This window comes from Sminthopsis crassicaudata, chromosome 1 (genome assembly GCF_048593235.1).
Source record: "Sminthopsis crassicaudata isolate SCR6 chromosome 1, ASM4859323v1, whole genome shotgun sequence".
Lineage (NCBI taxonomy): Eukaryota > Metazoa > Chordata > Mammalia > Dasyuromorphia > Dasyuridae > Sminthopsis > Sminthopsis crassicaudata.
Genome location: NC_133617.1, coordinates 282542168 through 282555816, shown reverse-complemented (window position 1 = coordinate 282555816; position 13649 = coordinate 282542168). Strand labels below are relative to the sequence as shown.

The 13649-nt window shown below is 41.8% G+C and overlaps 1 protein-coding gene across 1 annotated transcript; it reads left to right on the top strand.

The window, feature by feature from the left end:
- The first annotated feature begins 4471 nt into the window (after positions 1-4471).
- Positions 4472-10672, top strand: LOC141549390 (methyl-CpG-binding domain protein 1-like). The gene is given in 4 exon segments (XM_074278900.1): positions 4472-5550; positions 5553-6918; positions 8301-8435; positions 9367-10672. Coding segments are annotated over 4 exon segments (2646 nt in total). The 5' UTR covers positions 4472-4614; the 3' UTR covers positions 9576-10672.
- The last annotated feature ends 2977 nt before the right edge of the window (positions 10673-13649 follow it).

Genomic DNA, 13649 nt, shown 5'->3' with positions numbered 1-13649 from the left:
AAAGTGCAATAACAATCCATTTTTGTCAACTAATCCTTTTTAAAAAATATACATTATAGTGATGACAACTGCTCTGACATGAAGGGCTGACTTGGCTTTAATGGAGCTCTCTTGCCTGAGTGACAGATAATGGCACATCTTTCAATTAGGGACCCATGAATGCCTATAACATTTTTAAAGGTAACATCTGACTTGGATCTTGTTTAGGCAGACTAAACGATGAAACAAAATGGATGGAAATTCTGCAAAGTAGTCAATGTTATGGAGATGTTCCAAGAAATACACTTCAGCAATAAATAGTGCCTGGTATCTTCCATCAATTGTCCAGTGCTTGGACTTCTATCAAAACTCACAACTTTGTTTCCATAATTTACCACATCTCAGGCCACCCCAAATCACTATTATAATTCACCTATAAAAGTAGTTTCCTCATCATATCCCCAAATAATTGCAATCTTTTTTTTCCCAAGGTCCAATCTTATTCAAAGATCACTTCTTGCCCTGACAAAGAATAAGACTTTAAGTCAGAAAGAATCCACTTGAGAATCAGTTCTGAAAAGATCTGATCAATGGTGCCCTAAACAAAAGTTTCCAGCTTGGGGTATGTAAACCCCTGGGGGAGCAGAAGGGATAAGGGTGTGAGAAATATGTCAAGGAAATACTAGAAAATAATTATTAAAGAATTATGTTATACTATTGAAATATTCAAGAAACTTCAAATTGATTTTGAAACCACAAAAATTTTGCTATGTCCTTGGAGAAAAAAAAAAATCTATTTTATTTAAATGTATTTTCACCGGAAACTCTAGAGTGTATTCCTTTTCATTTGAATGGATGGTAGGCAAAGGTTTACTGAAAAGCCAAGGCAATTCCTGAATAAACGTTGGGAAATCCTGCCCTGCAGTCATCCTGACATCCTAGATTCTAGATCCTTTTATCTTCCTGGCATCTGAAAAGGAGTGGTCTTTCAGTCATTGGATGATTCTCAGAATTTTATTCCTGTTTATTTGTAACTACAGACTCCCTAGCTTTTTAACCCCTTCTTTGCTCAGCTCCCTTTAGTATCATTTGTTCTTCCTTCCTGTTCTTATTGCATGGCTTCCCAATTTCTGGCAAACAAAGATAAACCATAGGCTCTAAAATCAACAGTTTGACCCCTCTCTACCTTTCCCCTTCATGGCATTGCCTGATAGCCTCAGCTTCACATCCACTGTTTCATGATAATAGTTCTATGAAGAATAAGGGGGGAGGGGAAGTAACTAAACAAGAGTTTCTAAGATCTGTATTTAATCCTAACATAGCTATGCAAAAGAGATCAAATAGAAATGTCTACATTATGTCAACAGATTAAATTCTTTTTAATACTTCTGATCTTACATCTGACACAGCTCCATTAGCATCCTTCTTTGATGTTTCATTGTGGTATGGAAACAGCCCTATATCATCAAAGCCTCTACCAACAGATCATAAGTTCTGGCAAGTCTGATTAAGCTTTAAAAAAAAGTTTTATATAATTGTCAACAATCAGTATGTCTTATTTAACATGTATTGGACTACCTGCCATCTAGGGAGGGGTAGGGGAGAAGGAGGTGATAATTTGGAATAGAAAGTTTTGCAAGGATCAATGTTGAAAAATTACCTATGAATATGTTTTGTAAATAAAAATCTTTAATAAAAAAACCCAAACAAACAAACAAAAAACCAATCTGTATGTCTGCTGCCTGAGGACTAAATTACCTCACCTCAGAGACTCTATCAAGAGGCTTACCACAGATAATGTATATTCTCATGAAAACCATCTCACTGAGTCACAGAGTGGAAATTATTATATCAGTGAGGGAATGTCCACACAACTGTAGTCACGGATTCTCTGAAGTGCTGAGGATAAACAATGTTGCTGCATGATATTGTTGCTTCCTACCACCTTATCCTTCCAGAAATATTCTTTAATTCTGTTAGACCATATTGCATCCCAGTGCCCTCCCATTATCTAGCACATTTAGCACAAGATCTATTATACCATGCCATGGTCCACTGTCATTTCAATATCACAGAAATCCATCTGATGTAATATGTACTATATAAGGGCTTCTTAAACTTTTTTCCACTTATAATCCCTTCTTGCCTGAAAAAAAAAATTGTATGCGACCCCAGTCTGATAAAATAGATATACAAATCAAACATTTACTGATAATAAAACATTTATATTCACTTAAGCAACCCCATATGGGGTTGTGACCCAGTTTAAACAGCTTTGTACTATACTATAACACAATATGAACCAACGTCACCCCCATCATTCAAAAGTATAACTGATACAATAGCGACTATATCACACTCTTGCTTAAAACAATTCCAGAATCATAGGGTTAACAGTATTTACCAAAAACCCACCCTAAAACTGTCAGTCTGGCACTTTTACCTCCAAAGAATCTCAAATATTAATGTTGTTCAGCCACATCTGACTCTTAATAATTCATTTAGGATTTTCTTGGCAAAAATACTGGAGTGGTCTGCCATTTTCTTCTCCAGTTTACTTTACAGATAAGGAAATTGAGGCAAATGAGGTTGTGATTTGCCCAGGATCACATGGCTACTGTCTGAGGTCAAATTTGAACCAGGAAAGTAAGTTTTCCCAAAACGAGGCCTAGCATTCTATCCTCGGTGCCACCTAGCTGCCCACCACAAAGTATCTCAATAGTCACTTCACATGGGACTCAGTGCTAGAAAAGAAATCCATAGTCTTAGCACAAAGGTTTTGTTTTGTTTTGTTATTTTTAATCCAAATTCTTTTTCATACATCAACAACCACAGAGCTCTCTACTTGCCAGGGAGGTCCAGTTATTAAGCCCCAGAGTGAATAAGTTTATATTTGTCACAACAAATCTCTGAAAATGTAGTTTTGCTTGGGTATTAAAAAAAAAAAATAGTGATTTTTTTTTTCTCACCAAGTATGAAGGTTTTCAAATGCTGCTTTTAGTTGTGTATGGAATAGCTAGATGACAAAAGTGGATAGGATGCTGGCTTGGAATCAGATTAATCAAGTTTGTATTCAAATATGACTTCAGACAACTAATAGCTGTATGACCCTGTGCAAGTCACTTTACCCTGTTTGCTTCAGTTTCCTCATCTATAAAATGAGCTGGAGAAGGAAACACCAAACCATTCCAGTGTTTTTGCCAAGAAAATCCCAAATCACAAAATCCCAAAAAGTAGAACACAACTAAAAATGACACAACAACCAAAAAAAAAAAAAAAAAAAAAACAAAACAAAACAAAAAAAAAAACCTCAAACCTATATACCTGGAAAATCACCAAAAAGGGCTCTTATAAGCAAATCTCTTGAGGCACTTGCCTCCTCTGCTGAGGCTCCTCTGAGCTTAGGTGACTGAACCATGATTCTAAGATGAGTGTTTCTAGCCTTGCAGCTACATTATGAATTGAAGAGGATGAAGATTCCCTAGTCAATATTAGATGCTCAGGAGGTGATGCAGCCCACTACTATACAACTTTTCAAAGGAGAAAATAAGCCACCGATAAGAAACCTCAGCTAAAAAAAAAAAAAAAAAAAAAAAAAAAGCTAAGAAAGACCAAGCCATAAGCCCTGGCTTTCCAGAAAGCTCAGACTTAGGCACAAGTCAAAGGGGAAAATTAAATATTGTCTCAGGAATCTGAAAAAAAAGTATTTTTCCCCAAAAGAGCTTAATAGGGACAATGAATTATCGTTTCAGATTTAAATATTTGTTCATGGACATTTTTGAGTCTTTTGTGTTTTAAACTTTTTTTGTTATAGAAAAAAATAATTGTCATATGCTTGATATCATTTTATGCATGGAGCATATTTTCTAAAAATGATGCTGTGAATTTTGACAAAAGCCACCTCTAAGCATTGTTTAAGAGCTTTCCCCGGACCCCCAGGATGCGGATAACAAGCAGAAAGTGCAAGGAAAAAAAAACCTGATTTCCTTCTTTTATGGGTTAGGCTCCCTCAGGACTAAACCTGAGTTACCTTCTTTTTAGAACCCTGGATGAGACAGGGTACTCCCCAGGCTTTTGGTTTATCAGGGAGAAAATGTTTTCATTTCATAGGAAGTTATTAGAAGCGAGGCTTTTAAATGCCTTCACATGCTAGCTCACAGTTACATGATGGTTTACAGTTTACATGGTTATTTTTAATGTATTTTTTCAAATAAATATCAGAAAGATAATTCCTGTCAAGTAGGGAGGGGGGGGCCGTGAAACTTGGGAGCGTGCACTTTCCATCTTTCCCAGCCCTGGGTTCTTTAAAAGTCCCTCTCTCACCCCCTCCCTCCCTCTCTACTCTCTCCCACCCCTCCCACCCCAGTAACTCCCTCTCCTACTCCCTCCCCTTACCCCCTCCGTCCTTTTCCACTCCCTCTCTCATCCCCTCCCATCCCCTTCCCTTTCCCTCTCCCTCCCCCTACCCCCACAGATCTGGGATCAAGTTGAGGCAGGGCAGTGCTGGGGCAGGGCTGCGTTTCCGGTTCCGGTTCCGGGGTCAGCACGCACGGGGTCTCCAACAGGCCTGTGCCCGAGGCACCAGCCTCGAAGGATCCGTGGGGCGGATTCCGCCCAGACTGCTCCCGGATCAGCATGGCCCCCAAGCCCAGCAGCCGAGAGGATCCTAAAGCGACTAAGCGCTCCCCGCTCTCCAGGCGCCGTTTCTCCAAGGCCGAGGACTGGTTCGATTGCCCTGCTTTAGGCCCGGGTTGGAAGAGGCGGGAGAACTTCCGAAAAAAGGGAGCCACCTGCGGCCTCTCGGATACCTATTATCTGAGCCCGTCTGGAGATCGCATTCGCAGCAAGGTGGAGCTGGCCCGTTACCTGGGCCCAGGCTGGGACCTCAGCGGCTTTCATTTCAAGCTCGGGATTCTGCAACCCTCGCCAGCGCGGGCAGTACCGCCTCAGAACGAGACAAAGAGGCCGCGACGAGGACCGGGAAGGCCCAGAAAGGAAACAGCGCTTTCTCCTCTGGAGCAGCCAGATTCGCAAATGCCGCTGGCGGGGCTCATCACGGCAGATGGCGTCGAGGCTCCAGAGCCCAGAGACCCCGCGGAGGCTCCTCATACTGACCCCACTGGTACTCCTTCCACTGATCCAGCCGGCGCACCCCACGGCGATTCCGCCGACACTCCGCGGAGTGACCCGGCAGATGTCCCCCGGAGTGAGCCCGCCGGCGTCCCGCGGAGTGACCCCGCCAGCGCCCCCCGGAGTGACATAGCGGAGGCGCCCCAGAGTGACCGCAATGGCCATCCTCGGCGCCGATGGCGACAGCGGTGGCTTCAGACCCAGGGCTGTGAAGCTCAGCGGAGCGATCCCCCCGGCGCGCCGGCGGACCCCGGGAAAGGTTCGTCCGGCCGTGGGACCGATGTTAGCTCTGACATCACGGAGGCAGCCGCCACTGTCCCCCGCCCTGGCCACGACCCCCTCCTCGGCGAGTGCTGTGCCCGCGGCTTCTGCCCCCCGCCACCGCGGCTGTCACCCCAGCTGCCTCGACGACGACACGGGTTCTGGAGGCGGGGGCTCGGGGCTCGGGCTGCGGCCTGTGTTCGGGTTGTCTGGCTCAGGAGGACTGCGGGGTCTGCTGGATTTGTGCGCGTGAGGGGAAGCCCGGCCTGATCCGCCGCTGGCGGTGTCTAGCCCGGCGCTGTCTTCAGTCACGCTTGAAGAAGAAACCCAAAGGCTCGGGTTCGAGGAAGGGCCCGGGCCGACGCCGGAAACCCCCCGCGCTCCCTCCCCCGGAGCAGGTGGTTAGCCCAGTGGTCATCGCTCCCCGGCGCTCCCGACGACCGCGCAGCAACCGCAAGTGCGGGGTATGTGCAGCCTGCCTGCGCCTTTTGGATTGCGGGGAGTGTGACTTTTGCCTCGACAAGCCCAAATTTGGTGGCAGCAACCAGAAGCGACAAAAATGTCGCTGGAGACAGTGTTTAACTTTTGCTGTTAAGCGGCTGCTGCCGGCCACAGAAGATGACAGTTCAGACGGGGACCAGCCTCTGCCCGAGCTACCCCGTCTTAGGAAGGGGACTCTTAGTAACCGGCTCTTCCGTCCAGGTTGGGCCAGGGCTCGGGGCCGCCAAAGCCACAGGCTGCAAACTGAGACTCCCAGCAGGAGGCTTAAGAAGAAGCAGCTACCTGTACTAAAGGAGGAGCTGGGTACTGACTCTGTGCAGCCGCAAGAGGAGACAAACCTGGTCATCCTGCAAGGGGGTGAGAGCATCCCGGTGTTGGGGCCCAATCCCAAGCCAGAGAGCTCTCCCCCCCCCACCCCCGACCACAATCACCAAAAGGAGTATGTGCCACCGGCACCTGAGGTGTTCAGTGCACCTCCTCAGTTGAAGCAGGAGGTAAAGAACTTTGAGTGCCAGGCTGCTGAAGCTACCTTATCACCCCCTGTTAGCTTCCTTCCGGACATGCCCAGCAAAGAAGCCAATGGGGCCCAGCCACAGCAGTCTGTGAAAGAGGAGCAAGGCTTGGAAGAAGAGGCAGTTGCAAGCAACCCTGTGATCATGGAAATCTATAGTTTGGGCAAGGCCTCCCCAACGGCAGCAGGACTCTATGGAACCCTGGACAGTGTGTTACAGGAGTTTCTAGTGGAGCTGAATGAGCTGCCCCTGCCTGCCCACTGGGAAGTACTGCCAACAAGGGGACCGGACCTCTGCCTTATCCAGCGATCCATCTTGTCCACTGTGGCCGCTGCAGTCATCCATATCCAACCAGGCTTGTACTTCCGTGTGGTGGTACGGGATGTCCCAGTGCCACCCACACATGAGCTCTATTCTGCCCATCCATTACGACTCACCACTGTAGATGAAGTGATAGAGCTCATCTGCGACTTAGAGGCATATCACCTGTGCCCTGGTTGGCCTGACAGTTGGCATCAGGGCCAGCGTTCTCCAGGTTGTGATGTCTTGGTTTATGAGGGCCGCTGCCAATACTGCTGCCTAAAGCCCTGGTCTTTGGGAAGGAAGCAGTAATTGAGCACTCCTTTGCCCCGTATTTTCCTTGGGTCTCTATGCACTGCATTGGCCCAAGGGCCCTAGTACCCTACCTCTTTCCCCTATGTTGTGTAGGAGAGTCTGTCAATCTGCACTGGAAAGGCTAAGGTGAGGGCAAACATTCCCTCTACCAGCCATCCCCTATGAGCCAGCATTTACCCATCTTCTACCTCACCCCTCTTTCACTAAGGACTGCTCTGTGAGTCCTCACTTGATTCTCCTTTGCCTCTCCATGATCCTGATACAGGGGTAGGGAAACCTATCCACCCATCCCCTGTTCCCCACCCTCAGTGTACACACACCATATTCCTCCTCTTTCTGACTCCTTGGGGACATGGGCTGGTTCCACAGAGGGGGATGAGAAATAGAGGGCAACTCTAATCAGGAATTGCTGGGAGTCATGTAGTCTTGGCCCTGGCTTTAAAAGTTTGATTTTAGAGAAGCCATTCTGCACCTTGTGGGCAGAAGTAAGCACTAATGACTGAAGTTGCTGGAGCAGATGGAGAAGGTTCTGCAAGGGAAAAAGGATGCCCTCTCCCACTCATTCCTTTGGTGTACCTTCACCCCATCTCTGCCCATGCACCCAAAAAGGCTATGTTGGAGATAAGCAAAATGAATCAATTGTTTTAATGTATCAGTGACATGTGTAGCCAGCTCTGCCCCTAACCTGATTTTGCTGTCTTTATCTTTTGTGTTTCTTTAAAAAAAATTTCCTCCCTCTCCCTTTCCCTTTTTCCCACAGAGATATCAAAAATAATTCAGCAAACCATTTCCTACTTTTAAAAGACAAAGGCTGGAAAGCAGAATAACACAGGTCCCATACCACTCTAGGACCCCTTACTAACTCAAACCAGAGTATTTTATGTAGTCCTAGTTATGCGAATATATGTCAAGTCCTCTTCCAGTGTATGATCTGCTAGCAGACCAGGGACCATAAATGAGATAGCAAAGATTTTAAGACAATAACAAGTATATCATATAATATGGAAATGCCTCAGTCACAAAGAGGTTATATATTCCAGTTCTGTTAGTGAGAATGGGAGCAATTCCTGGATAATTCATGTTCCTAAGGGTATATTTTAGCTGGGATACTTCCCACACTTCCTAATATAGCTATGGTTCACTGTTGCATTACTTCACCTTGACAGTGTAATACTTATTGATCTAATGACCATTTGCTGCTGCCATCTGCTGCTGATACTGTTTATTCCACAAAAGAAAGGTTAACTTTCTTTTGTGAAACTGCCCAGCCAACATTCCTGGGGCTAATCAACATATTTTCAGTTCTTCTGTTAGGTGCGCAACCGTGCCCAACTGGCACACCAAAGGGATTGTCTGTCAGGACTTATTGCTCAACTATACTCTCCACTCAACTGGAAGTTTCCCATTTGCCTTCAACTCCTGTCATGTTCTTGACAGGTAAGTTCCAGACCATGCAGATTACACGGTAGCTTTGCTAAGCTGCAAGAAAATCTTTAATTAAACTGGAAGGAGGTAGGGTAGACCTAGTAACTTCTGCCCTATATTTCTGCCATTATATCCAGCTCTCTCTTCCCTTTATATATGTATTTTCTCAAACCTGGAAATAATAGATGGTGGGGAATATTCTGGGGCCGAACGGATTTATCCCAGAATTTTACATTGTAAATACTTTTCATTGAATGTCATGTTAAACATGCTTGATAATTTTGTACCCGATCTTAAGCTATTCATCAGATGTAAAATTTGACCTGCTTTTTAAAAATGGGTTAAAGACATCCATATTTCTCTCTCAGACAGCTCTCTTTAATTAACATTAGCATAAAAATCTGAGCTATCCGTGCCAAAAGAATATGGTCTGCAGAGACCTAACTGGGTTTGTTACAAGGAGGTTCTGAATGATTAATTTGATACAACTCTGGATTGCTTTACCTTCCTTCAAATCAGTGAGTATTTACCTGGTATTTAAGGGAGATGATTATTAAGTCTTTGCCTTTTCTAACAAGTCCAAAAGTTACAATGGAATTATTTAACAAATGTTTATAGGGAATATTAGATGGAAAACTAAATTAAATCAAGAAGATGCTATTTTTGTTACTTCCATTGACTTGTCACGTTAATCCAAGTCATTTTCCTCATCTTTAAAGTGGGATGATATAATGAAATTCAAAGGATTGTTAATATTAATGATGAAATTGAATAGATTCCTTCAAAAAACTGTGGTATCTCCTATATGTGCTCTCATATTCAGTCAAGCATAATGTCAGTGAAATATAGAATATCTACAATGCTATGTTCAGTTTGGAAGAGCAAATTGTCTAAACAAATATTTTTACCAGGTCAGCAGTGTATTTGTATTATCTTGTTTCAGGCAATCAGAATATTGATAATGACCAGAGTAGAAACAAAAGGAATTTCCTTGTACAGAACCCTATTTTTGATCTGGCTGAAGCCAATCAAAAGGTATGTCTACTTAAAAATAGTTCCCCTGGACCTGCCAGGGTATCTGGAATATTCACCAAGAGAGTTGTCATTGTGTTTCCTACAGTGCAGATGTACTATTTGAAAAGGGAGAGATAATATATTATCATTGGCAACTACACTAATACCTGTAAACTTTTCAAACTATCTTACAAAACTACTTAAAACACAAGGCAACTGAATGTGAAGAATGAAACACAGAAAAGGTCAATTTTGACATGAGATCTATACAAGGGAAAAGGATGGCAAACAGCTGGTTCTTTTTAAAGCCAGGGAGTAACTTAAGAACTATGTGTGACTCTCCGAATAAAGGAAGAATCAGCAACAGGGAAGAAAAGAGGATAATCAAAGCAAAATTTTTCCTGTTTACTTTTGCACTGTTGATCACTGGGTCTGTTCTTAGTAGAGTTGATTAATAACTGCCTGAGAATAAATGAGGACGAGGTCAGAAGTTCATTCTCCTGCCATGGACCAAGTGCAGAACTGAAACTAGAGCTAGGCAAAAGGGATTGTTCCCCACAGTGCTGAAATTATGTTTGTTTGGGGCAGGGGAGGGAAGGAGGACATTACAGGTTCCTGGCAGATTAGGCCCAAAATGGAGGAGCAGGCTGGGATGGGACCTGTTAGAGAAGCTCTGCTGCTCTATAACAGGTGCAGTTATGAGTGAAGGGACAGTTTTGGGCAGCCCAGGTTTGAATGTCAAGTGGAGGCATAGAATCCCCTCCCCCCCCAACAGAGGGGACTTTTCAGAGATCTTTCGTGTTCTGCTCAGGGAAAAGGGGACAGGATTGTCCTGTGTGTGACAAGTGGAATGAAAGTATAGGTCATGGGGAATTAAAGAGATTGGTAAACTGGGAGGCCAGATGTTTGAAGGGACATCAGTGGTCATGTATTATCTGTTGCCCTCTCATGTATAATCTCTATGCACATGCATTTTCCTTACTGATGTACATTTATGCAAATGTTTATCCTAGGTTGATGGAACAAATGTATTGAGATTATCTCCAATTTATCCTGTGTAAATTTTACTTGTACATAGTTTTTTTCATGTTGTCTCCTCCATTAGACTGAGTTCCTTGAAAGCAGGCATTGTGTTTTTTGTTTTTTGTTTTTTGTTTTTTGTTTTTTTTTTGCCTTTCTTTGTATCCCAAGCGTTTAGAACAGTGTAGGTGCTCAATAAATACTTCTTGACTTGACTTGACTTTTCTTACTGTGCTTTTTCATAAAATTACTTCGCTGTGGACTAAGTATGTCCTCTGTTTGACTAAAGAAAAAAGTAAACACATTGGTAGAGGTATAGATTTGAGTTCTTTTGGATTCATAGAATGTCTTGGAGCCAGGTAGCTATTTTTCAGGCCCATCTGTGAAAGGAGTATACCCTAAGTACTACAAGGCAGTTTAAAAATAATTTAAGAATAACAGCAAAAATAACTAGTCGATCAGTAAAAACTTGCTATAAGAAATGCCACTTAAGTTGAACTCTGAAAAAAAGCTAAGAATTCAGGGGGGGGGTGTAAATTTCAATATATCACAGGTATGTGGGGCAATCTATGATAGAGTGGTAGGAGAAGGAATTCCAGCTTCAAGGAATGAATTAGAGTGAATGAAGGGGAGGATTGCAAGGGTGTGCTGGAGCTAGATTGTGAAGGGCTTAAAATGTTAAGCTGTGATCAGCCTTAGAGGCCTAGGTATATTAACTGGTAGGCTTAAGTGGAACTGTGTAATTCAGTGGTCTGTGGAGGTAGAGGCAAGGGGGAATCAAGCAGGCCTGAAGTAGTTATGCCATGTCAAGGTAGATAAACTGAGGAGCCAAAAGCAAGAAAATGAACCCCACGCTTTTTACTCTGACCTGGGGAAATCTATTCATCTATTCCATACTAATAAAAACAGATTTGTGTAATAGAATCCATTTATTCCACTACTCTGTTCTATTGATTTCATTCTACATAGTGCATACTTTTATCTTGCTCCAGGAAGAAATACTCTATTTTTTTATCCCTCAAAGTTAAGAAACCTCTTCATTACTTGGAACAGAAGGATATCAAGATAACTTAAAATTCCTGATAATCTAGCACATTATTCTATCTCTGTAACTTCTGTGTCCTCATAAGTCATCATCAGGAAGCTGGTGGGCAGGCATCTGGAGTAGGAAGAAGACATCCACCCCTGGATAACAGTGTAGTAATGATCAGGAAAGACAGAACCAGCCAGTAATGCAAGAAATGCTGACTTTTGGGAAGACACTCAACTCCATGTCTTCTCTTCCACTCTGCTGTTTATAAAAACAATATGTCCTCTTTTTCCATCTTTACATATATATATATATAAAATGTCAGGCTGAATAATATACTCAGTAATCCATCACACACCCAAAAAAAAAAGGATATAAAAGTTAGGAAATAAATGATTATTAATGTGGAAATCATTTCTAAATCAGCTGTCTCTGTGTAGCCATACTAAATGTAGAGCAAAAATCAGCATCTTAACAGAAGAAAGATAAGAATGAGAAGATAACACATAATCAATTAAAAGAGTTCTAACCTGATCTTAATCAAATAAGTTATTGATCCTGAAAAATGGGAAATTAATAAAGGAAATGACATTAATAGAAGTATTAGCTATTTCCTACAAAAGTTTAACTGATAAAAAAACAGTTGCCATAACAAAGAGGCCAAAAGTATCCCCAAACTGCTCCAGCATATGAATATTTTATTTCATTACTAAATGGAAAAACTTGGCAGCCAAAGGCAACACAAGATGAGAATATAAATTTTGTTTATAAACCCAAAAAAGACGTTGGGTTTAAGAAGCACAAATGGGAAATATTTATTTTGAAATCCAAATAATTTTTAAAGCATTGATTTTTAAGATATCTGCAAAGAGAGAAGCTATAGATGACTGGGGCGCCAGGGAAAGGATCAGTTTATTACTCAAAAGGTGAAAATCAAGAAAAATCAATAACCACTAATATGTAGGCTTACTTTCTTATTACTTTAAGGTCTTTATGAATGTTACCTGTATGTACATCAAAAGCTATCTTTGATGGAAAATATGAGAAGGAAAAGGCTAAGTTTTCCAAAATTTATGGTTTTACAATAGAGCATATCCTCACAATCACCCAAATAGCTGAAAAATACAGAGAATGAAAGATCATATTGTAATTATGAAAAGAGTATTTAACCTGATTGAGAAAAGGAACATATAATGCAAGATATTATTTATAGGAGAACATCAAATGCTCTATTTTGTTCTTTTAATAGGCAAGTTTTTCGAGACGTCTATAAGGTTACAATGAAACCCAGGTTCTCTTAAGTACAATTCTGAGATTATGTTTACAAAATGCATTTGCTTCTTATATGAAAAATGTCCATTATACATTCTGAATAAATAATTTCTCATAGATGATGATATCTTCCAGATATCCTTATATGGATACAATTGTGCTGATTGCTTCAATCCCCGGAGTACAATATCTTCTCAGCAGAATACATTACCATTCAAAACATACAGACCTAACAATTCATACAGTAAAAAACACTTAGAGGGAAAATGTCTATCACCTAGACAAGCAGTTAGATTGGTATTCCATTGAGGTAAATGGGTCATCAGTAAATAAATCTTGGACAGGCACTATAGCTGAAAGAATTGAGCTTAGAACTGAAGAACAAATTAAAAAGTGGATTGTATAAGAAATAGCACTGTTCTCTAACCAGAGCAGCTCCCTGACACAAAAATCTCATCTTTTAAATTCTAATATTCTTTTTAAAATGCTGTTATAATACACCAAATAATAAATTGATGTTATATCATAATATATCAAATCAGAAAGTACCAAAATCTCCAAGGAATCAAAATTGTACCACGCCTCAGCAACAGGAAGTTATATGATAGGTACATGTAGGCTACAATATTTAATTGAAGATGCCCTGCATATACAAAGTAGCATAGAAGATATTTGAGGAATTTATAATCAGAAAAGGAGATGAGACAGTTATGCACTGTGAAAAAGGACACCAGCTAGACATCCTAATTGCTGCACTGGTACCCATGTAATGTCAAAAGATCACAGAAACCTTCCAACATATTAAAAGAATCCTCTTTGAAGGATTTATGGTATGACATAAGAATTTCACAGAACTATTAAGGCACAGATGGATAAAAAAAGGCTGTTGG